The following is a 24,798-nucleotide window of genomic DNA, read 5'->3' as shown; positions in this document are numbered from 1 at the left end:
TAATTATTCAAATGTTGAATTTTCTTTCAAATCTAAGGGGGCGTCCCAAAAGTGTTTCCTCCTCTACTTATTTCATCCCAAGTCCAGTGCTCAAGTCCAGGAAGTTGACGGAGAGGAAGTGTGGACAAACACATGAAACAGAGCTCACACTCACACTGAGCAGAGCCTAGTACACTAGCACCAACTCAAACAGCATCATGCTCACTCCCACATTACTTAACTTCCCATCGGCTTTGTGCTACAGACAGGATGTGAAGGTCCTGAAACAGAGCAGCAGTCATGTGCACCTGTCCTGTGTGGCTGATCAGAGGTGTCGATCATTTGTGTAGAGGAGACACCCGGGTGTTCTTCAACACTCCCCACTGAAGGACGTACCCGCAGAAAACGCTACCACTCCTCAGGCGTCTCCTACTGGTACTTCACAGGGGTTTTTTTCCAGATTGTAAAGCGTGGGAGTGACTGATGTGGAGGAAAGAGAAGGGGGTGATGAGTAGAGGAAACCAAGGTAGATTTGAAGGAAGTGTGGCCAGTCACAGTTTAAAGGAATGTAAATCCAGGTCTACGCCTAGTAAATCTAGTATGTCTAGTTAAACTCAGTATTTTGCATAATGAAGGTGGACTGAGTCCTCCAAAGGTCTGAGTCCTCCAGCAAGAACCTGAATGTCATAACTCTATAAAAATGTTACTAAACTGATACTTATTTTCAGGAAAACATTATTTAAAAGTGGGATAAATCTGTCTGTGAAAAAGTCACTCTGTATGGGGCAGCCAGAGTTCCTGGGTTCCTACTCCAGATCCACGTCTCCAGAAGGATGAAGAAGTTCAGCTTTGCTCTGGAGATTCAAAAAGAGCAATATCTGTTTTCACAGCTTGCAAAGACAAGACAGTTTGTGAAACCATTTGAGCTTTGTCTCATTCAAATTTTTGGACACATCTAATGGCATATCTGACAGCATATACTGTATGTTTAGATTTAGATTAGTCAATGTTATGATAGTTCTGCTGGAATACTTTCAAAATTGTTTATTAGAGATTTTGAAAACTTTTTTTTCACATTTTCTTTTGTGAAGCACACCCCATGAGAGAAGTTCTCATGAGAGAATGACTTTATATATAAATTAAAATTATATTTCTGCCCTTCCAACTTGCTAAAACCATAGTTTTTTTTTTTGTTTTTTTGTTTTTATTTAAGTATATTTTGAAAATATTATTTTGAACTCTAAATGTAAGTCTGGTTATTGCTCTATCTATGGTAAAGCACTGGAGATGGTAGTCACAGATATGTTTAAAATGTATAAAAGAAAGATATGTCTATCCCCAAATTTTTACTACTGTTTGTACTCCCACACACAGTTTATCATATATTTACAGTAATATGTTGAAGTAGAGGGAGACCTGGCTATGTATCATTTATTAATCTACTCTAAATTTAATCTTATTGAGCTTGTTTTGCTGCATTAAGACAAGATCCTTTAGTTCTATTCAGATCACTCGTGTGTGTTGCAACATCTCAACATCTTAATTAAACCGACTCTTGAAATTCAGGACACAGGATCCAAACCCCCTCAAGGACCCACTGACTCATGATTGATGTGCTCTTACTGTTACTTACTTATCGCCCCAGCTGTGGTGGTTGAGGCAGTTGCCCCCTGACAGGGGCAACAGAAGTATGTCCATTCAATGGCTGGACAGAAGAGGACTTGGCTATAGAAGAAGAAGGAGGTTCAAACTAGCAACACGACACATTCAAGCACACAGAAACTGAAGGCATGTTCATCTGCCCATTTTGGAGGGACTGTTTTGGGGCAGCTATGTTGCCTTTATTTTGTTACATCCATTTGTATGAAAACACAGTGACTGCACCACACACCCAAACTTTTCAAGGCAGCCCGTGTCCGTGCACAGTGAGGAGAACTATGGCAGGACGTTCTGGCGCACTGACACACACTGGCTCATTTGTTTGTGGCTTTCGTCCCAGGAGTCACACTCAGGGGTTACATAGCTCAGATCAATAAACCATATCTAGTGTGCTAATAGGCTCCCACATTCCAGAGCCAGACCGCTCACAGAGTGGTGGCCCAGTGCTAAACACACTTACCACACACACACACACACACACACACACACACACACACACACACACACACACATACACACACAAACTCACCAAAGTCGCAGGCCCCAGAAAACCATGACACCATGTCATGTCATTCAACTGAAAATCTAATAAATCTGTTTAATAAATCAATTTAAAACCAAATATTTATTACATAATGTACTTATTCAACCTTTAAAATAATTTAAAATATTTGAAGATTTTAAGGTCATTTCTGGATGGAAGCCCACACCCATTGCTGAGTCTCAGAGCCCCCCTAGTGTAGCCCACGGCATGGCCAGTTCTACTTCATCCATCTCCTAAAATAGACAAGCGCCCCCAGTATCCTCCCTTTCCAGCCCCGTCCTGACCCTCCCCCACTGCCCCTGTGCCCACACCCACCACCCCACCCTCCCCGTCGGGGGCTGAGCTCACTGTCCACCGCCTCTCCGTTGGAAGCGGCTCACTCGGGGCCGCCTGGCACCATGAAGACGGGGGTGGCCTCCCTGGCGGCGGGCTTGGTGGGGGGCTTGGGTCTGCTCTGTTTCCTGCTGGCGTTCAGCACAGACTACTGGCTGGTGGCGAGCGAGGACTGCGGGCGCGTGAGACGAGTCCTGGAGGGCCCCGCCGTGCCGGGCAGCGAGGAGCACGTCAACAGCACGGAGGTAATGGAAAGGGAGCTCGCATGGCGTCACAGGGAGCTTTAAAAAGCCCAGCGCGTAGGGAGCATGGCTGAGGTTTTCAGTGGCATTGCTGGTTTTATGATTTTAGGACACATTACAGCCAGACTTGCTGTACACAAGGAGAGAACTTGAAGAGCCAGACATGGTCACGGATAATATTATAACAACGTCTGTTGTATTTGGTATAAAATGAAATATGTATAAGGCTACATATAATGATTTTTTAGAAATCTTCAAGGCCAAATACTGCTTATTAACACTGCCTTAAAAAAGAACTTCAAAGTTAAGTCCATTTCAAACACCAAAACATTTTTTTGCATATAATAATAATGAATTTAGTTACCACTACCACTATTATTATTATTATTATTATTATTATTATTATTATTACTAATAATAACTAGAAGAAGAAGTTTGATTTCTGAATTCCACTTTGTTGTCTTGAAGTAGACTAAAGCTGAAGTAGACTAAACCTTTCAGCTTATTAATGTCATGAAAAGATAAACATCTCTGTTTTTATAAGTTCTTAATGGCTTCCTGAATCAATAAAACAAACAAGATACTATTATTAACTAAACTCAAACCATAAGCCAACATCTTGAAATGTACATTGGCCAATTTTTTAAGTATACCTCAATCTTACATTAATCTTACAACATATCAGCAATAGAAATGCAGTGAAAATACGTGTAGTGACCTATCTGGTAAATAGTGTGCTAAATGACCAATGATTGAAAAGTTGATAAGCGAATTTCAAGGTGCTTCAATTTTTTCGTACATAGAAATTGATGAAAATAGCTGAACTGTTTCACAGGGGCATGTCAGAGTACACTCAGTGGTCAGGACTCACTGGAATCTGTGCTCAGCTATTTAAAAAAAGGACGACGGCTGTTGAAACAGCCTTTCAGCTCAAAGAAAGGGAAGGCCAGATAGCTACACATTACTGATGACCAGAGAAGTCCATTAGGGAAGCTAATGGCTGAATATACCAACATGTCTCCGAAACCAGATGGAGACCAGAGCCGAAGCACTGGTGAGATTCTGAATAAAAATGAGCCATATCCTTACGCTACATTACGCCACACAATATCCTAATGCAGAACTTCTTTACATGATGTTTAGATGATTCTGCTGGTGAGAATCCATGATTCCAGCATTAAGAGGTGGATAGTTAGGCGTTTGTATTCTATATCTGCATTTAATAGTCTAATAGGAGTTTCCGTGTCCCCCTCGAAACATCGCTGTTAGAGATTCAGATGCACACTGTATCCCCGCTGCTACTGCTCAACAAAGACTGTGAGTGTTAATTGCTGGGTGTCTAGTTTCTTAAAAGCACTGCTGTGTTTGTACCCTCTTGGAAATGTTTACTAAGCTTTTTATCTCAATGCTTCTTGGCAACTGGACCCAGACCTTTGAACCCATTTTTAGTCAAGCCAAAGAAATATTTTGTGTTACCTGAATTAGAAGACTCAGTCTGAAGGTTTGGCTTCAGGTACACATTTTAAAGTGTCTTAGTAACCTCAATACTTCAGACGTGAGTGGAGTTGGAATATATGTGCAGGGACACTGCTGCTGCTTTTGAGGCACTTTCACACAGGACATTTGTTACTTTGCTAACTTTGTTTTGGGGCCATACTAAAATGAAACATCCCGTTTTCCCCCTCACAGAACTATCCTTCAAAACAGAGCACATCATTCACTATTCACAGAAGTGCCGTTCTACCAACACACCAATTTCCACACCAGCAAGACATCATCCAGACATAACAACGCTTCTAAATCCCTGTTCCTTTCTAGGCTATGAGAAACTACAAAAGCATATGGTTCCCTGGCCCATCAATCATCTTTTTGACAGCATTGAGTGTGCAGAGTCATTTCATATGTATGCTTAAAGAGCCACAGACCGCAGGTTCTCGAGAGGCTGCGTTTGGCAGGGGCCGATATTCACCCACTCTACTGCACCTATCCAAAAAAACAAAAAAAAATAAAAATCAAAACAAGCTGACATTTATTCAAAACCAGTGGCTCACTTCAAAGTGCCTTACGCCTGTGGACTGGCTGCCAGTGTCGTCAGTGTGGCGGTGTTTCATTCTGCTCCAAACGGCCACGGGTGACTCCCACCAGGTTCACACAAAGTCAGCGCACAACGTGAATGAAAAATGGATCATTACACTGTCCAACCTGCCGTGCACTTCATCGGGCCGGCTCGAATAACAAGCTTCAAAAGCATTACTTGCAAAAGCTGTTTTGCGTGTCTGATGAAGTACTGATGAACCCTCTCTCCGTTTTGACGGTCTCTCTCAGGCGTCACAGGTGACGGAGGCCGGCCTGCCCGCACTCACGCTGCATCACGAGGGTTTCTTCTGGAGCTGCGTCTTCCAGGCTGACCCCACACTGCACGCTCTGTGGGCTGTTCTGTTCAGTGAGTACACGAGGCCATATCACCAAAGTGTTCCACGGTGGAGTGGTAGAACTTTTTTGGAGTCAAGCTTTCAGATTAAGTTTCAGATCGCTGTGCAGATCAGGTTTTCAATGATGTTAGGAGATGGCAAGTCAGATCAAAAGCTTTCAGACTCTTCTAACATGGGTGCATACAGGTTCTGCTAATGTGGGTGTTTTCTGGGTCCAATCACAGCAAACCAGCCAAGATCCAAAAGCTGCGTTCATGGCTACCTCTTCCCACTGCCTATCGCCATTGGACCAGTCCCTCATCCCATTTATGACGCCACTGCAGGTGAGCCCGTCTTCTGTCCTTCCAAGTCAACTCATAGTCAACTCATAGTCAACAATGACATAAAAGACAATAGTCAGACTGTGTAAAATGAGTTTTAAAGTTTTAAAAGTCAGAGTAGGGGTGCAGAGCACACATACAAGCTGGCTATGTGCTGTGCTACATGTCCAGGTGATGCATACTAAACGTGACAGTGACAGGTATCGTGTAGATATACTCAGGGGAGACGGAGCCCTGTGGACACACTGCCATGGCCATCTGGTTGGGCCCAGGTCTGTAATCCAAACAAAAGTGATCAAGCCTGTAAATCCATATTTATAAAAAATTTGATCTTGTCAATCTGTTGTGAGGAGGAATCTGATCTACACAGGGCCAGTGTAGCGTCTGTCTTTCACTCCTATCTTCTCTGATTTTACTGTTTTAATGATCTGATCTTGCTTCCCAACAAACCAGCATCTACACAGACAGGCTGCAGCCTTCATTCTATTCTATACACAACACAGAAGTAGTTTTATTAACAACTATTTAGACATCCTGGTATGTTTTTCTGTCTAACGTCATAACTATAACCCTAACCTAACCTCTAAAATAAGACTTCCGATTGACCTCTTTAAGAGGTGCAGCCATAACAGGTGTGAACAAATTAGTGTGTAGTCCAAATTATTAAATATCTTCGAGAATTCTGAGGATAAACAAAGATTGCTGTCCTGGCATTAAGAACGCTAATACAACAGAGTGTGACATTTGTTCTGTGATGTGATAGAAGGTGAAAATAGAAAGTGTTTCTTGCTTTGCTGCTTTTCTCCTTAGTTTTCAGAATTTTAAAATGTTTATTTGTTTACTTTATATATGCATATTTTGGATTTCTGATATGTAGGGGCTTGCATCATCACATATATTTATTGTTGTTGTCATTAATGATGATGGTGATGATGATGATGATGATGATGATAAGGAGGAGGAGGATGAGGAGGAGGAGGAGGAGGAGGAAAAGGAAGAGAAGATGTTGAAGAAGAAGAAGAAGACAAAGAAGATTATTTTCTTTTGATTTTATCAATGATTTGCAACACAGTTTACTTTCTTTCTGAAATTCATGGCCCTAACCAGAAAGTGACATCATTTGTACTTTCATGGAAGATCTTACTGTAGGCCGAACCCATTTTGTGTGGAACGTTGCTTTGATGCTCTATTAATGTAGCTCTGCTATCCTGTAGCTTTCGTACTTTAGATCTGTATCACAGAAAGACGTTTATCATCACCATGTAATTTCTACAAACAAAAGCTTTCATTAATACAAGACTGTGTGTGTGTGTGTGTGTTTGTGTGTGTGTGTGTGTGTGTGTGTGTGTGTGTGTGTGTGTGTGTGTGTGTGTGTGCGTGCGTGCGTATGTGTGTGTGTGCGTGTGTGTGTGTGTATGTGTGTGTGTGTTCAGTGTTCCGTGGTTTCTGGACTATGCTTATCGTCCTGGCCCTTGTGGCTAGTGTAACTGGTGGGTTCCTGCTGCTGTGTGCGGTCCCGTTCATCAGTCCCAAACTCTACAGGGTGGGCGGAGCCTTCCTCATCACAGCAGGTATGAGCTGGGCATGAATATGGAGAGCTGGGTGCTTCCTGGTTTGAGCGTGCTAGCCTGTGTTTACATGTGCTTAGTTAGCAACGCCATGTGTCACTAGTCATTTATTCTGCCTCCTCCTCTGCCTGTGCGTGCATGAGTGTCTAGCAGCCAACAGAAATAGCCTCCAAGTGCAATCACCAGTGTGCTTAGGATGCCAGTGGCAGGCCACTGAAACTTGACTCTACCATTTGGCAGCCACAAGAAATCTAAGAATCCCATCAGAGACAACAGGTCCTGATCACAGAGTGCTCATGGCCAGACAGAGTGGCCAAGCTATCAGTATCTAGCTGAAATAGCAGAGGTTTAGGAATCTGTCTGCCATAGATCTTTCCTTTGAAAAGATCCATCATTTCGTATGTCTGACAAAGGTGTGTTTTGATTGATATCAGGGAAGGTTTCAAGAACTGGATTTTTAAAAGACCACGAGGTTGTGGGTGTTTACAAACAAAAGGACGAATGTCACACAACTAGGAAAGTCGCAGAGTCAACCAAGACCTCATGACACCTCACAGTCAATCCCTAAAAAGACTCAAAAAGAGATTTCTTTACCATTCTTGACTGGTGGCCGATAATGTCAAATGAAAATACCCTCCACAATGCAAAGGTGATCGGTGTCATCTTGACTGATTCCTGCTGAGCTACACGTTAGTCTCTCTTAGCTGCTGTGACTTTGCTTGAGACACTTTTCACAGGAGATCCCAGCAGCTCTACAATTCCCACTACGCTTAACACTGTACCAGCCAACAAATGAGAAAACCTTAACGCACTTTGTGGTGGTATCCAGAGTATTCTGAGTGAATATAACTGGCCTGACACAATTACAATCGCTGGCTTAGCTACAAGCAAAAGCTCTCTGGCAAGTACCGCAGGACGCCACAGAGACGAGTGTGCGTGCGACTGATGGTCAAGCGCTAACGGTGTGCTCCGTTTCTCTCTCAACCCACTAGCACTACTCTTCCTGGCACTGGTGGGGCTGTTTGTGCTGTGGAAAGAGCTGGTGGATGTGAAGCGGTACGTCTTGCGGGAGTTGGGCGAGGCGTGCCCCGGTGCTCACCTGGACGCGCACTACGGCTGGAGCTTCATGGCGGCGGTGGCCGGCGTCCCTTTGGTTCTCCTCTCTGGCCTCCTGTTCTTCAGCATAGGGAGGTGCCTCCAGAAGCGAACATGAGAGGACCAGGCCAGAGCTGAACCCAGATGGATGGCCCAGAGCGAACAGCCCAGCATGAAGAGCCCAGAACAAATGGCCCAGTGTGAACAGCCCAGTGTGAACAGCTCAGTGTGAACAGCTCAGTGTGAGCAGCGCAGTGTGAACAGCCCTGTGTGAACAGCCCAGTGTGAACAGCGCAGTGTGAACAGCTCAGTGTGAGCAGCGCAGTGTGAACAGCTCAGTGTGAACAGCTCAGTGTGAGCAGCGCAGTGTGAACAGCTCAGTGTGAACAGCCCAGTGTGAACAGCCCAGTGTGAACAGCCCTGTGTGAGCAGCGCAGTGTGAACAGCCCAGTGTGCACAGCGCAGTGTGAACAGCCCAGTGTAAACAGCCCAGTGTGAGCAGCGCAGTGTGAAGAGCCCAACCTGAAAAGTCCATTGCAAACAGCCCAGTGTGGGCGGTGCTGACCGTGGGACATGCATGCAGTAAAATACACAGATGTACAGTACTGTTGAAGCTGATGGGTCACTAGTACAAGAAGATTAGTTCTTGTATCAACTAACAACATTATATTACTGCTTCTGTTCACATTTCTAAATATTACAATAAATATCAGAATCAGACACATTTCTGACTGCTATAATAAATGGTGGTAGTGCTATACAATTTTATGGCTAATTATACTTGTTTTTACATGACTGTTGACACCTATGAATGCATCATTTATATAAGAGACATTCTGATTATTATGCCAATGTGCTATGCAGAACCCTAATCTATAATATAAGGCAACAATTTTTATTTATTTTTCAGTGTTTTATAAACAAATATTGATGCATAAAGTTATCAATCCTAGATGCCCTCTAACTCTAGGAATGACTGTGGTGATTAGGGTTAGCTGATAAGTTGCAACATAACTTATGTAAAATATATTCAGTATGATACTATTAATTGCATTATAATTTATATTTCATTCTGTATTCTTTTGCAAACATCACAGTTAAATAAACAAAATAAATCAGCAGTATTGGCTTCATTAAGATCAACATCTAAACAAATTGTTTTCCTGAAGCACCCACACTTACTCATTGATCACAAATATACTACAATTCACTTCAGCTCCAAACATGTTGTAGGTTTTTCCGTAAGACAGGAGGTTTGGGGAAAGGTGTGGCAATTGGTTTTGTGTTGGAATAGAGTGTTCTGCCCAGATTATGAAAACATATTACTGTTCACTTGAGTGACACCCATAATATAATAAGTATTACGCAATACATTTGTCTGACACTAAATAATTTGTGTTCTTCCTTCTAACTCAAACATCATTAATCATGTCTGTTTACCTTCTTGTCACCACCTCCTACTCATAAAAACACTGAATATCTATAGCAAAGATATTGTTAAATTACCTATTGCTTATTGGCCAGACCAAACACATGACCACTCCATTGGAGCACCATTTGCAGACCGAGGCTTTCTTTGGTCAGCACGCATGTTCTTTTGGCAGACCACGCATTCATTATACAACATATGCCACCCACAAACAGAGGCCTGAAATGGCCATGGGTGGAGGAGATGGAGATGAAGGAGGAGGTGCAGAGGAGGCTGGACCAGGTTCCCCCCCCAACTCACGGCTGATTGAAAGGGGACCCAAAGCAGGGAGCACTTTGATAAACGCACAGCTGTCGGCTCCATGGCACCGCCTGTGCACAGCGGATGGGCCACCTGCCCCCACTACCAACCCCCCCCCCCCCCCTCCACCCCCACCCCTCGAGAGCGCTGGTCACCTGATCCCATACCCCATACCAGGGTCTCATGTGGCCTAGGCCGAGATCGCTCGTGATGTTCACCTCAGTCGTTTGCATATAGGAGTGGCCCTTGGCCCTTCACACTACACAGAGACAAACCCCCTTAATGTGCTGTGTTGGGACAAAAGCAGCATGACCAGTAGCTATTTGAAATGGGGGAAGGGGGTGTGTTCATTTGGTTGGAGGAAAACTGCAATGCACAACATGAGAAATGAAAAAAATGGCTGGAATGAGATCCGGTGTGGATTACGTAATCAGCTGTGTTTTGTCAGTGCAGTGCACGCGCTCATTATACACGCCAGGTGTGTGTGTGTGAGCTAATCTTCAACCCCCTCACCCTCCCTATTCTCTCTCTCTCTCCCTCACATGTGTGTAGAACACACACACACACACACACACACACACACACAAATAGCTCTCATGCACAGATGACCTTGAAAAAGAAAGTGAATCCCTCGTGGTGCAGAGACAGATGCGTGGGACAGAGGCCCACATAAACATGGATAGAGCCTCCCACTCCCTGAGTTCAAGCACACATAAACACACACATATGACTGCACACACATACACGCAGCTGTGGACAAACTTTTGGTCACCATTTAGATCACATCACATTTATGTTATCTAATTAGAGGAAATACATATTTAATTTACAGCAGTTGATTCCTTTAATGACTCCAGGGCTCAACACAGGTTTATGAAGGAAGGAGTGAATATAATTGTGGTTTCACTGTTCACAGATCATTATAACCCAACCAAAACAAACGGAGTGTTGACATCTTTCATTTACCATTTATGGAATTTAGCAAATTTATAAAAGTCTATCTAGCACAAATAGGTTAGAGTCCAAAAATATCCTTCACCCAGACATTGCCAGAACCAGGTGTCAATGTCTAGAATGACAGTTACAGTACATTATTACAGACTAAAACACAATTTTAAGAGCGAATACTATACGTGACAGGTCAAATGCAAACATAAAATCTTCTTGCAAGTGCTTTATTAAGTTTAATCCATGTGCTTTTCACAGAGATGAGTCTTTCTCTCTTCAAAAAGTTTCTTTGTCAAGTCTCTATAGATCTGTAAATGTAAGAAAGTGACATCCTCAAATCCTATTAGCTGTAAAGCAAACCATGTAGAATTGTTACTACCTTATTAGGAAATTATATTACAGACCCAGAGATGTAAACAGAAGATGCTTTGAATATTAATACTGTGAAAGCTAGTAAATACTTAATTAAACAAATTTAATTATGAAATTCATAAATATTCTTAATCCTCTGGGATCAACATTAATGTAAAAATGCATGTAGTAATACTGACTGAAACAGAATACATGATGGGGACAGAGGGTTTTAAGGAGAACTGTATACTAAACTCACAGTATTCCTCCATATTTGGAAACATTTTAAATGAAAAGTTCCCCAGTTTTTAAAATGTGGATTTTTCCGATTTTTTTGCTCAGTAAAACGCAATCACAAAATGTTACTTTTATAGGAAAACTATATGATGATGATGATGATGATGATGATGATGATGATGATGATAGTTGTTGTTATCTAATCTAAAAGGTCCAAGTAAACCATTGTGATGTAATTACCCATGGATATAAGTAGCTCATGTATAATGTTTTAGTGGTTTCTTTGCTGACATTTTTCTTTGTCTTTATTTCTATTTTCCTTGTTTTAAAGTGTTAACCTTTCACTTACACCCATTTCAGATTTTTTCAATAAACCCTGCAATAAACCCTCCTCATTTTCTACTGCAGCACACTACACATCACACTGTAACTCCAATTAAATCGCCAGGATTCGACTGGCATCGTCCGTTCTTAATCTGTTACCGCGAATTAAAATGTCTTTACTGTACGGTGTCCACCGTACTCCTGAACACGTTCCAGACTCCCTTTGACGCACGCCGTCGCGCGCCCTCAAACCCACGTGCCCCGTGATGTGGCACGTGCGGTTGGAGGCCCTGGAGAAGGTCTCGCAGGTGCAGCAGGACACCACCCACCCAACTCCTCCTCTTCAGCTCTTCAGGCAAGAATGGCAAAGCCAGGACGTACATGGCCAGGACTGTTGATAGTATTACTGTAACGACCTTAACTCAAGCACCAAAATGAGAGACACAATAAAACACAACGACGAATTTAGTTTCCCGAATCACGGGCCATCATCATCTCTCCTCAAGCGTCCAAATGCGAGGGGGGAGACAGACCTGTCTTCTTCAAAGCGCCAAGTGATCAAACCAGTAAGCCGATGAAAGGCATGCTAATAAGAGGCAGAAGAGCTGGTTTTAATGGGCTCTCGGCACCGTCCGGGGCCCATATGCACGCTCACGCCACACAGCGGTACCGCGAACGCTTATCGTGTGATCCAGCCGCTCGCGCGCTCACCGACATCCACCCGAACGGCGCGCGAGGCGCCCTCCAACCACCGGGGTCTCCGCAATGCGTCGCCGTGACTCGTAATTGTAGTCGGTACCATTACGGTTATAATTCTGCCTCATCCGGCAATTGCGGAACATGCGTCGTCACGAAGGACGTGTGAGCTGCTGGGGTGATCATTGTGTCACCCCAACTTTTGAACTAGTGTGCACTCTAGTGATGGCAGGACACACTGGAGGAGTGACCCACGAAAACATGTTTGTGCATGACTGGGAGCTCCAGTGTGTAAACTTAACGGTGGCCCAGGCAAACTGGCTTTGAAAAAAAGAGGAAAGAGTCTGGAGTGTAAGAGACAGACTGGGGATCATTACTGCTAGATCATGACGAGGAGTAGCTGAAGGCTACTTAACCCTCAGGTTCAGGACATGACAGCTTGTCGTCTCTCAGAAAGCGGCTGTCGTCAAAGCGCCTGACCACCACTGTCTGCTGGGTGGATCCGAACAGAACCACTTTGATCTGTCTTGATAGACCACTGACAGCGGCTGTTACTGCACTATGAAGATATCGCTGGCTGGGTGAACCTGCTTCTACCCTCCCTTGGATACACAGTGACTTCATCATAAGGGACTTAACTGAAGATACTAGACAACATATTTCTACCAGACCAGGCAAATATGAGCTGCTTCACTGAATGTAATTGCAAATCGCCTCATCTGTATGTGTATAATAAAGCTAACCCAATGATCTTATATTTATCCACTGTGTATTTTCGAAATCATTACAAATGTATTTTATTAGATTGTTTATTTGTTTGTTTGTTTTATTAGCAGTAATGGGCAATAAATCTGAGTAGACGTGGTCAAATCACAGCCTGTCCAGCAGGGGGCCGTATTGTCCTGCATGCCTTACGCAAACCTCTTCTGACCTGAAATGCCGTCTGTGTTCCTCTAACATGCACATGAGAGTGATATGCTCTCAAATAAGTTCCATACTTATATATTTTTAATTATGTTTTGTAAATCATATATGCCCTGCCTTTCTAAATACATGTGATAGTATATGTCTTTATAAGATACCACTAGAAATTTAGAGCTAGATCTATATCCCCAGAGAGATTACACTAGAGAGACATTTATACATCTTTGCATATGCTTATGAGATCTAGGCATCTGCAGATATCTGGAGACAAGGTATGCAGCATTAGCTATCAGTTAACTATCAGTGATTACATAATCCTGAACTAGATTTGGGATTAAAGGTCCAGATGTGACCAGCTCTTCAAATCAATGCATTGACTGTTTAAAACATATGGATTAAGTGAACATGCATTGGTGAAGTAAACAATGGTGAAGTAAAATGAATGCTGACTGTCAAATATGAATTCAAAACTGTACTCATCACATATCTCTGTATAGTAGCGGCTTTTATGGACATAGGAAGAACATTACAACTTCAAAAAACGCTGATAAACTAGCATTCTAATGGCTCCAAACTGTACAGCATAAAACATTTACAAAGGTTGTGCAACGAGAGAAATCACGAAGCAAACCTTTAGCTGTCGTCCAGAATGTGGACAGTGGACAAACTGCTTCCGCAGGCAAAGTTTTCTGATGTGCAGACACGCACTTGGCGACCAGCATTACAAACCACCATTTTGTGGAGGCCCCAGTGAAGCTCGTCAGGGATCTTTAATTAACCTCTAATGTCCCCCCTTGTCAATGGCAACAAAAGAAATATCACTTCATTTGTTACACCACCACAATGCCTCTCAACTTGCCAGAGCGCGCGATAAAAAAAAAAAGAAAAGAAATGGCCAAAAAAATTATACGCGAGCGATGGAATAATATAACTTAATGATTTGCAAATTAACCCTGTCTGACTGTGAATGACTCTTTGGGGGCACTGGAGCAAACTGTTGTGGCCGGCTGGTAATAAGTCTAGCTAGAGAACCTGTAAACAAATGGAGGGCGTTATTTGGCCTGACAGTGATTGTGCCAGGGGGCCCGTTCCTAACGGCTCAGGGTCCGCAGTGTGTTGTACGCCACCACGCAGAGGACAAATGAGTGGAGGTGGAAATTGCATTATGAAACCAAAATAGCTCCATTAGAGGCTGAGGTGTGCGGGAATGGTGGTGGAGGTGGGGGTGGTGGTGGTGGAGGTGGGGGGGGGGGGGGCTGGGGGGGGGTGAAATGAAAAGTGTGGTCGCGATGAGACTCCGAATGGATTGTAAAGGTAAACAGGCACTGTGCTTATTACTGCTTGGCTTGATTTATTGTATTTTGACCCATTTTGTGGACATTTGTGGTATTCCTTCTTTGCTTCTCAAACATGCAAACAAACTTTTTTTCCCTAGAAAAAAGAACCATATTGCTGTATTTATAGTGTATTTATTTGCAAATCTGGACACTTATACAACTAACAAGTTTTGTATTTTTGTTTACACACTGGTGGTAATATTTTTTATGACTCCAGGTTAGCAGTAACCGACTCACAGTATGTCCGCTACACAAGTGGACTTCCCAGTAGTTCTTCTGGGAGTGTAAAGATCACCACATCCTGGGTGCACAGAAAACTTCCCAGCACATATCTCCTAAGCAGTTATCATGTCGTAATAAGCTTCAACACTGCTGGGGAGCACCGGAGCTGCCCGACTACCGCCTCCGCTCAACTGGCTCGTCAGTTAATTAACGATGCAGAGCGGGAAGCCCCCCCCCCCCACCTCCCCCAGCCCCCCCCCCCCCCCCCCCCCCCCTCCTCCCAACCTCCCCCAGTGCCCTGGACCGATGGCCAGCGCCCTCACCCGGAACAGTGCCTTCACAGTGCAGACTGGCAACGCTAACGTTGGCAGATATGAATCTTGAATGGAGGTTTGTCATTATGGCCGGTAGGTCATCGGCCATAACCCAGCGGTCCAGAGGAGGGCACTGGCCCGGCGCCGCGCCCTTAGTATGCGAGGCGGCGAGTGTCCATCAAGCCCCAGATGATTAGAGGAGACGGTCCGCGTCCCTGCCACTCAGCCGCCCTCTGCCTCTGCACTCCGGCGTCCGCGCGGCTCTCTTCTTCAAATCCCTCACTCCCCCGCTCTGATTTCTACCACGCTGCCCCCGTAATTGCTGTCATCAGTGGCAGCTTTTCATTACAGGTAGATTGGGCCGGAGTGATTAGGTCGGGGATGTCTTTTCACCGGTTTCGCAGCAATCAATGCAATAAATTGGCACGGGGGGGGGGGGGGGGGGGGGGGGGGTGCAAGGCAAGGCAAATTTATTTAGACGGCACTTTTTCATACACAAAGCAATTGAAGGTGCAAAATATTGACTTAGAACAAATAAAAAATAGGCATAAGAGTAAAAGTTCATAAAATCAAGCAGAAGATGAGAGGTGTGGATAACAAAGCCAGATTGAGTAGATTAGATTAGATTAGGATTAGATTAGATTAGATTAGATTACGATTAGGTTAGGATTAGGTTTTTAGTTTTTTACTGATCAGATTGTCCTGCTTGATCTACATTGCTCAAACAGACAGATACATTTGTTTATAGTCCCTTCAAGGTACTACATTACTGTAGTCCCTTCGAGTCAGTTCTGTGAAATACTCAAAGCCAGTGTAAGAATTTGAGAATTGGTGTAACGTGTGCTAACCTTTTGGGTTAAGGGAGACATGACACTGGTGACCGAGTACCTACTTTTTGAGGGGGTGGTGTAGTTCCAGTTCAGCTTAGCTTCATCACAAATGCCCTACAATGCTTTATATTGCTGTGTCATGGTCAGTTGTTCAGGATGGTGTCAGTGTTTAAGTAGTTTTATGGCGTGTTCAAAGAATAGTTCAGTTTACATCCTTTCCCACCTTTCCTGAATGTGATGAATAACTGTGATTATTGACAGAATTAACATAAGTGAAACACAGTCTATGGCTAATCAACAGCTACACTACAAAGAATGGCAAAAGACAATAAAATTTAATGGTGCTTGTATCAATCTAAACATTAACCAGGTATGTCACTCTTTAAAAGCACCCAATTTCCTTCTCATCCCTGCTCAGCTATTAAAACAAACTGTCAAACACTTTTCTGTTTGACAATTTTTGTTTACGAGGTTGAAAACTTTTTGATTGTCAGAATATGCCAGTCAAATTATACTCCTTAGCTCAACGTCAGACATCTGTTATATAATATTGACTCTCACAACCAAGCCGTTCACTTGAAAATACTAATTTGGCAAATGTGGACTACTGACCACAGTAACAGTGGAGCACGGAGCTGTGGCTACACTTGTGAAGCATTGTGGCACCAGAAAGTGGCTTGCGTTGGAACAGAAAAAAACAGTGCGGTGATCATTATGGGTCCTTCAGGGGTTCTAGTGAGACTGAGGGAGTAACTCACCGGTCTCACTTACACTTGGGAGTAATTATTGAGCCAGGGGCTTTTGCAGGAAAAAAAAAGAGTGAAATACCTTAAGTACATACTTTTGCTGTGGTGTGCTTACTAAAAGCCTAATATAATTTGCACTTAAATAGTATCAACATCCCTGGTTGAGGGAGGGGAAAATGCAAAGAGGTAATGTAGCCCTGGAAATATAATGAATGGAGTCATTTTCCTGTTAGCGAGATGCCTGCCCCACTAATAATACTATAATTCTCCAATCGACACAGATCTACTTTTGTATGGAAATTGCCTTTCCTGCCAGCAAACACCCTTTTCCTTCCAATCCAGCAATTGATAAAGTTGCCCTGTTGTGACACTCACGGTACACAGGCGGCACTTTGCCCCGGTCCTGACACAAAGACACACACATTTCCACTCGCTGGATTGCTTGGGGGGGCTAAAAAAAAAAAAAGAAAAGAAAGAGAAAGGTAATGCGAATGGCTTTTTCTTCCCCCCATGTGGAGACAGAGTCAGAAGTAAACCTCATTTACAATGCAGCGCCACAGTCTTTCCAGTTCATTAATCCACGCAAAGCCATTTGCACGTTCTGCCGGAGTGGCTGCCTTCTCCTCACTCTGGAGAGTCTCCTCTGCTCCGCACGCGGGGGGAGACGATTAGGAAACACAGCCCTGCCACAGAGCCACCAGCACGGGGCTCCACTACACAAACATTTACCATTATTATATTTCGCATATCAAACTAATATATATATATATATATATATATATATATATATATATATATATATATATATATATATATATATAAATTAGTTAGTATATATATATATATAACTAATATGATACATTGTATATTGTATATGATACAATATACGATACATTTATACAGTACATATATACATGGGGATGTCATTTTTGGTATTATTATAAGTAGAAGTGCTCCAATTGTTCATTTGTTCAAGTTCCACCCAGCTCGTGAATATATATGGAATATAGCTTTTTGGGGTGTTGCAGTGAATTTTACAATTTTTTTTTTTTAATATCACCATCTATTATAAAACTAGGGACTCTTATTGCTATCTACAATGTAATTCCTCAAATTCCAAGGCCTGCAAAACTTCCATTCTTTACTCGCAACTATTTACACTTAAGCACATTTGTAGCGACAATGAAGACTTCCTGCAGAAACGTCATTGTCAGGCGGTCATGGATGAAGTCTTGGCTCGTGTTTGACCTGTTCAGAGAGTGGACGCACGGACCTATAAACAATATGCTGTTCAGACAACAAGAATTTCTTTGGTGCTGAATTATCATCCTACAAATACAGTGGCTAATATTATACTTAAACACTTTAAAATCTTGGCTAATATACTTAAACACTTCAAAAGCGACAAAAATATCAAACGTGCTCATCAAAAGTAATATAAATGACATTTCAGATTTCAGATGCAGTACTGTAGCCTGCAACCCATTTAGATGTGCTGCATATACAGTTATTAACCCAGACACTAAAATAACTGGCACAAAAGGATGGATTGCCATCACCTATTCATCCTTAAACACCACAGCAGGAGTTGACAATTTTATTGGAGAAAGCAAAAGACGAGTTGATGATTGGTTTGTTGAACACCTTCAGACCATCAGGATTAAAGATATGTCATTTCCAGATGCATTTCAATACTAATGGACATTGTATTAATGACATCTGCTTGTATAGCTAGTTCTTGCTATGCAACGAAATGAAGAAATTCATAGAAAAATAACTGAAAAGAACTCTTAGAACTTGAACATCTACATATATACATATATATATATATATATATATATATCTTAATTCAGAAACACATTCCTTGTACAGCTGATGAAGGACCTCAGTCTGAAATATTCTGTTTCTCTGGAAACTTTGTGTACTTCACAGTTTTTAATATCTGTATATACACTGCTGCTTGAAGGTTTATGAACTCCTTGAATATTTTAGGGTTTTCTGTTGTTTTACCATGACACTCTTATTTTCATCACCAGTTTGTGTGTATATGAAATGCCAGGGTATGTTCCTCAATTCTATGTACTAGTTTTAAGGGGAAAGTGTGTGTTTCAAGCAGACTACATGAAACATGGAATCAGAGCATGTGCAAAAGTAAAGGAACCACAACTGCATTCGTAAAGTCAATTAGGTAAAGGACTCAGGTGAAACACATGTGAGTGCTCAAGTAATCAATTAAGCAGACCAATCAAATGAGACGTCCTTGGAGAATGATTTGAGCCACACTGATTAAAAGGGAGATGGAACCAACCAAACCACGTGCCAAGGCATGAAGCAAACAGATCAACAATGCCGAGAGAAAAGGAGAAAAGCGATGACATCAGGAAGAAGGTGGTGACAGCCCACCAGTCTGGAGAAAGATACAAGACCATCTCCAAAGATTCCAGCTCCATCCACTGTAAGACAAATTGTTTACAAATGGAGGTCACTCAGCATCACCGCACCTCTGCCCAGAAGTAGACGGCCATCAAAACCTACAACAAGATGCACCAGATAAATAATAATCCAGGTAAAGGCCAACCCACACATCACCTCCAGAGAGCTTCAGACTTCTCTGGCAGCATGGGAAAATTCACATGCATCTACAATCAGGCGAAAAATCAATTGACATGGCATTCATGCATTGTTGTCTGTTTAAACTTTGCCAGAGAGCACTTGGACAAACCAGAGGCTTTCTGGATGGTCCATTCTCTGGACAGATGAGTCCAAAATTGAATTGTTTGGTCACAATTACAGGCACCATGTTTGGAGAAAAGTCAACACTGCATATAAAGAGAAGAACCTCCTCACAAGAGTGAAGCATGGTGGTGGAGATGTGAAGGTCTAGGTCTGCTTTTCTGCGTCCAAACCTGGACAACTCCATATTATCCAGGGAACCATCAACTCCTAGGCCTATTAAGCTGGGACTGAAATGGAATATGCAACAAGACAACGACCAAATGCTTTCCAGTAAAACTACCAAGGAACGGAGAAAGATTAGATTACTCTGGATTGGCCCAGTCAAAGTCCGGACCTCAATCCCATAGAAATGCTGTGGCAAGATCTGCAGTGGACAGTACATGCCAGATGTTCCTCCAACCTCTCAACTGGTGGAGTTCTGCAAGGACGAGGCACAAATCACCAAAAGCAGATGTGTGATACTCGCTTGTGGTTGGAGAAGACATTTGGATAAAGTAATGGCTGCAAAAGGAGGTGCCACAAGCTACTAAAATAGTTCACATACTTTTGTACTTGGAAGATTTGCAGTTTTTTGAGACAAAAATTACTTTTGTTGAATTAATAATGAGTATCCCTTATTTGCAAGGTCTGCAAATAAGTGTCGGACTTTTTATATAACAATATATATATATATATTGTAACAATATATATACTGTATATGTTTCTCTGGAAACTGCTTATTTTAATACATTTTTTATATCTCTACGTATCTTACCATATATATATATATATATATATATATATATATTAGTGCTGTCAATTCCAGGTGCCGCGATTAAAAGTCCTCACCAGGATTTTGCTCAAGCTTGCTAGATTTTCTAATTAGCAATCCAGGTAAAATTAGTGGAATCAACACAATCCAGGAAGCCTGAGCAAAATCCTGGTGAGGACTTTTAATCGCGGCACCTGGAATTGACAGCACTAATAAATATATATATATTTATTTAACATGTGTTACGGTACGGAGGGCTCCCTACTGGTCGCCCCCGTCTGTCCTGTCAAGGGTTGCATTGTGTTCGTCCCTCGGGTGGGCGGGGCCCGTGATCCGTCTCACCTGAGGGTCGTTTGTTTGCCTATATATGTCTTGCCTGTACCAGTTGACCGCTGGTTATTATATCCTTAATTTGGATCAGTTCACGGGTTTTGGTTTGCGCACTATTTCAATTAAACCATACTTTTTCCCTGAGACTTGGCGTGATCGCTTCCATTTTGTTTTGCTCACCCTGCCTGTCACAATATGTGTGTTTGTGTGTGTGTGTGTGTATGTGTGTGTGTGTACACAACACACACACAGAGGAACAAGCTCTGAATACAAGATCAATAGGCAAGGATCTACAAATCTACCACACCAGGCAGGACCCCAGATGCCAACTGTGCAAAGACACACATGCTAGAACTAAATGAACTAAATGGTGTATAGCAGGGGTACTCAAATAGAAATGATGACGGGCCACATTTTATTTTTTCAATCACTGAGGGGGCCGGTTACGGGGGGGTAGCGAACGTAAACTGTCGAGGGGGGGGGGGGTGTACGGGTTGAACGCATTTGGGCGTCTGCTACCTGTTGTTGCCATAAAGGCAATCCCCGGCATCGTCTTGAGATCGCGGTGCACGATTTCAAAATAAGAGCGGATAGCGCGATTGAAAAAGATTCCTAAAAAAAACCACTTTTCAAAACAGCTCGCGGGCCAGAAATAGATAGCCCGCGGGCCGCTGTTTGAGTATGGGGGGTGTATAGTATAAACATCTGTGCTGAGTATGGGCTGGAAGATCCAAGGACAGAGTGGGACACACGGCCAAAGCTGGTGGAGGGTGACTGAGCTAAGATCCTGTGGGGCCTCCACATATGACTAAATGGCAGTGACCAACTGGTGATCCTGTGGTGATAGGTGTAGCAGTGGTGATCCCATGGTGATAGGTGCAGAAGTGGTGATCCCGTGGTAATAGGTGTAGCAGTGGTGATCCCGTGGTGATCCTGTGGTGATAGGTGTAGCAGTGGTGATCCCGTGGTAATAGGTGTAGCAGTGGTGATCCCGTGGTGATCCTGTGGTGATAGGTGTAGCAGTGGTGATCCCGTGGTGATAGGTGCAGCAGTGGTGATCCCATGGTGATAGGTGTAGCAGTGGTGATCCCATGGTGATAGGTGTAGCAGTGGTGATCCTGTGGTGATAGGTGCAGCAATGGTGATCCCGTGGTGATAGGTGCAGCAGTGGTGATCCCGTGGTGATAGCTGTAGCAGTGGTGATCCCGTGGTGATAGGTGCAGCAGTGGTGATCCCGTGGTGATAGGTGCAGCAGTGGTGATCCCGTGGTGATAGGTGCAGCAATGGTGATCCCGTGGTGATAGGTGCAGCAATGGTGATCCCGTGGTGATAGCTGTAGCAGTGGTGATCCCATGGTGATAGCTGTAGCAGTGGTGATCCTGTGGTGATAGGTGCAGCAATGGTGATCCCGTGGTGATAGCTGTAGCAGTGGTGATCCCGTGGTGATAGCTGTAGCAGTGGTGATCCCGTGGTGATAGGTGCAGCAGTGGTGATCCCGTGGTGATAGGTGCAGCAGTGGTGATCCCGTGGTGATAGGTGCAGCAATGGTGATCCCGTGGTGATAGGTGCAGCAATGGTGATCCCGTGGTGATAGCTGTAGCAGTGGTGATCCCGTGGTGATCCTGTGGTGATAGGTGTAGCAGTGGTGATCCCGTGGTAATAGGTGTAGCAGTGGTGATCCCGTGGTGATCCTGTGGTGATAGGTGTAGCAGTGGTGATCCCGTGGTGATAGGTGCAGCAGTGGTGATCCCGTGGTGATCCTGTGGTGATAGGTGTAGCAGTGGTGATCCCATGGTGATAGGTGCAGAAGTGGTGATCCCGTGGTAATAGGTGTAGCAGTGGTGATCCCGTGGTGATCCTGTGGTGATAGGTGTAGCAGTGGTGATCCCGTGGTAATAGGTGTAGCAGTGGTGATCCCGTGGTGATCCTGTGGTGATAGGTGTAGCAGTGGTGATCCCGTGGTGATAGGTGCAGCAGTGGTGATCCCATGGTGATAGGTGTAGCAGTGGTGATCCCATGGTGATAGGTGTAGCAGTGGTGATCCTGTGGTGATAGGTGCAGCAATGGTGATCCCGTGGTGATAGGTGCAGCAGTGGTGATCCCGTGGTGATAGCTGTAGCAGTGGTGATCCCGTGGTGATAGGTGCAGCAGTGGTGATCCCGTGGTGATAGGTGCAGCAGTGGTGATCCCGTGGTGATAGGTGCAGCAATGGTGATCCCGTGGTGATAGGTGCAGCAATGGTGATCCCGTGGTGATAGCTGTAGCAGTGGTGATCCCGTGGTGATAGCTGTAGCAGTGGTGATCCTGTGGTGATAGGTGCAGCAATGGTGATCCCGTGGTGATAGCTGTAGCAGTGGTGATCCCGTGGTGATAGCTGTAGCAGTGGTGATCCCGTGGTGATAGGTGCAGCAATGGTGATCCCGTGGTGATAGCTGTAGCAGTGGTGATCCCGTGGTGATAGCTGTAGCAGTGGTGATCCCGTGGTGATAGCTGTAGCAGTGGTGATCCCGTGGTGATAGGTGCAGCAATGGTGATCCCGTGGTGATAGCTGTAGCAGTGGTGATCCCATGGTGATAGCTGTAGCAGTGGTGATCCTGTGGTGATAGGTGCAGCAATGGTGATCCCGTGGTGATAGCTGTAGCAGTGGTGATCCCGTGGTGATAGGTGCAGCAATGGTGATCCCGTGGTGATAGCTGTAGCAGTGGTGATCCCGTGGTGATAGCTGTAGCAGTGGTGATCCTGTGGTGATAAGTGCAGCAATGGTGATCCCGTGGTGATAGCTGTAGCAGTGGTGATCCCGTGGTGATAGCTGTAGCAGTGGTGATCCCGTGGTGATAGGTGCAGCAATGGTGATCCCGTGGTGATAGCTGTAGCAGTGGTGATCCCGTGGTGATAGGTGCAGCAATGGTGATCCCGTGGTGATAGCTGTAGCAGTGGTGATCCCGTGGTGATAGCTGTAGCAGTGGTGATCCTGTGGTGATAGGTGCAGCAATGGTGATCCCGTGGTGATAGCTGTAGCAATGGTGATCCCGTGGTGATAGCTGTAGCAGTGGTGATCCTGTGGTGATAGGTGCAGCAATGGTGATCCTGTGGTGATAGCTGTAGCAGTGGTGATCCCGTGGTGATAGGTGCAGCAGTGATGGGAACATCAGGAACGTGAAAAGCTCAAGAAACAGAGAGGCCTGAAAGACGAGCTAGAAAAGATATGGAAGATGAAGGCAACAGTAGTTGCCATGGTAATCAGAGCCAAAAGTATTCGCTTACCCATCCAAATGATCGTATCAGGTGTTCCAATCACTTCCATGGCTACAGGTGTATAAAATTAAGCATTAATTAATTCAGCTCAGTGAATTCCTGCGTGGAACTGTGATAGGATGACACCTGCGCAACAAATCCAGTCGTGAAATTTCCTCACTCCTAAATATTCCACAGTCAACTGTCAGCTGTATTGTAAGAAAATTGAAGTGTTTGGGAACAACAGCAACTCCATGAAGTGGTAGGACACGCAAACTGACGGAGTGGGGTCAGCAGATGCTGAAGCGCATAGTGCGAAGAGGTCAACAACTTTCTGCAGAGTCAATCACTACAGACATCCAAACTTCATGTGGTCTTCAGATTAGCTCAAGAACAGTGCGCAGAGAGCTTCATTGAATGGGTTTCCATGGTCGAGCAGCTGCATCCAAGCCATACATCACCAAGTGCAATGCAAAGCGTCGGATGCAGTGGTGTAAAGCACGCTGACACTGGACTCTAGAGTAGTGGAGGTGTGTTCTCTGAAGTGACGAATCACACTTCTCCATCTGGCAATCTGATGGACGAGTCTGGATTTGGCGGTTGCCAGGAGAACGGTCCTTGTCTGACTGTATTGTGCCAAGTGTAAAGTTTGGTGGATGGGGGGATTATGGTGTGGGGTTGTTTTTCAGGAGTTGGGCTTGGCCCCTTAGTTCTAGTGAAAGGAACTCTGAATGCTTCAGCATACCAAGACATTTTGGACGATTCCATGCTCTCAACATTTTGGGAGCAAGGTCCATAAAGACATGGATGGCAGAGTCTGGTGTGAATGAACTTGACTGGCCTGCACAGAGTCCTGACCTCAACCCGATAGAACACCTTTGGATACAGCGGAGACTGAGAGCCAGGCCTTCTCATCA

At 44.1% G+C, this 24,798-nt stretch overlaps 1 protein-coding gene across 1 annotated transcript; it reads left to right on the top strand.

Annotated features, from left to right (window-relative positions):
- The first annotated feature begins 2,501 nt into the window (after positions 1 to 2,501).
- LOC143527462 (transmembrane protein 182-like) lies at positions 2,502 to 8,935 on the top strand. Its single transcript, XM_077022697.1, has 5 exons — positions 2,502 to 2,760; positions 5,083 to 5,200; positions 5,414 to 5,512; positions 6,943 to 7,080; positions 8,070 to 8,935. The coding sequence occupies exons 1-5, from the start codon at positions 2,581 to 2,583 to the stop codon at positions 8,288 to 8,290; spliced, it is 756 nt and encodes a 251-aa protein (XP_076878812.1). The 5' UTR covers positions 2,502 to 2,580; the 3' UTR covers positions 8,291 to 8,935.
- The last annotated feature ends 15,863 nt before the right edge of the window (positions 8,936 to 24,798 follow it).

The sequence above is a fragment of the Brachyhypopomus gauderio genome, chromosome 11, assembly GCF_052324685.1.
Source record: "Brachyhypopomus gauderio isolate BG-103 chromosome 11, BGAUD_0.2, whole genome shotgun sequence".
Taxonomy (NCBI): Eukaryota; Metazoa; Chordata; class Actinopteri; order Gymnotiformes; family Hypopomidae; genus Brachyhypopomus; species Brachyhypopomus gauderio.
This window is presented reverse-complemented; position numbering and strand designations above follow the sequence as displayed.

What these genes read in the sequence shown, in the direction of transcription:
- LOC143527462 (XM_077022697.1), top strand. Translation starts at nt 2,581, where the DNA reads ATGAAGACGGGGGTGGCCTCCCTGGCGGCGGGCTTGGTGGGGGGCTTG. An exon ending in TCTGTGGGCTGTTCTGTTCA is followed by an intron (nt 5,201 to 5,413) that starts GTGAGTACACGA and finishes GTCCAATCACAG; the next exon opens with CAAACCAGCCAAGATCCAAA. An exon ending in CATTTATGACGCCACTGCAG is followed by an intron (nt 5,513 to 6,942) that starts GTGAGCCCGTCT and finishes GTGTGTGTTCAG; the next exon opens with TGTTCCGTGGTTTCTGGACT.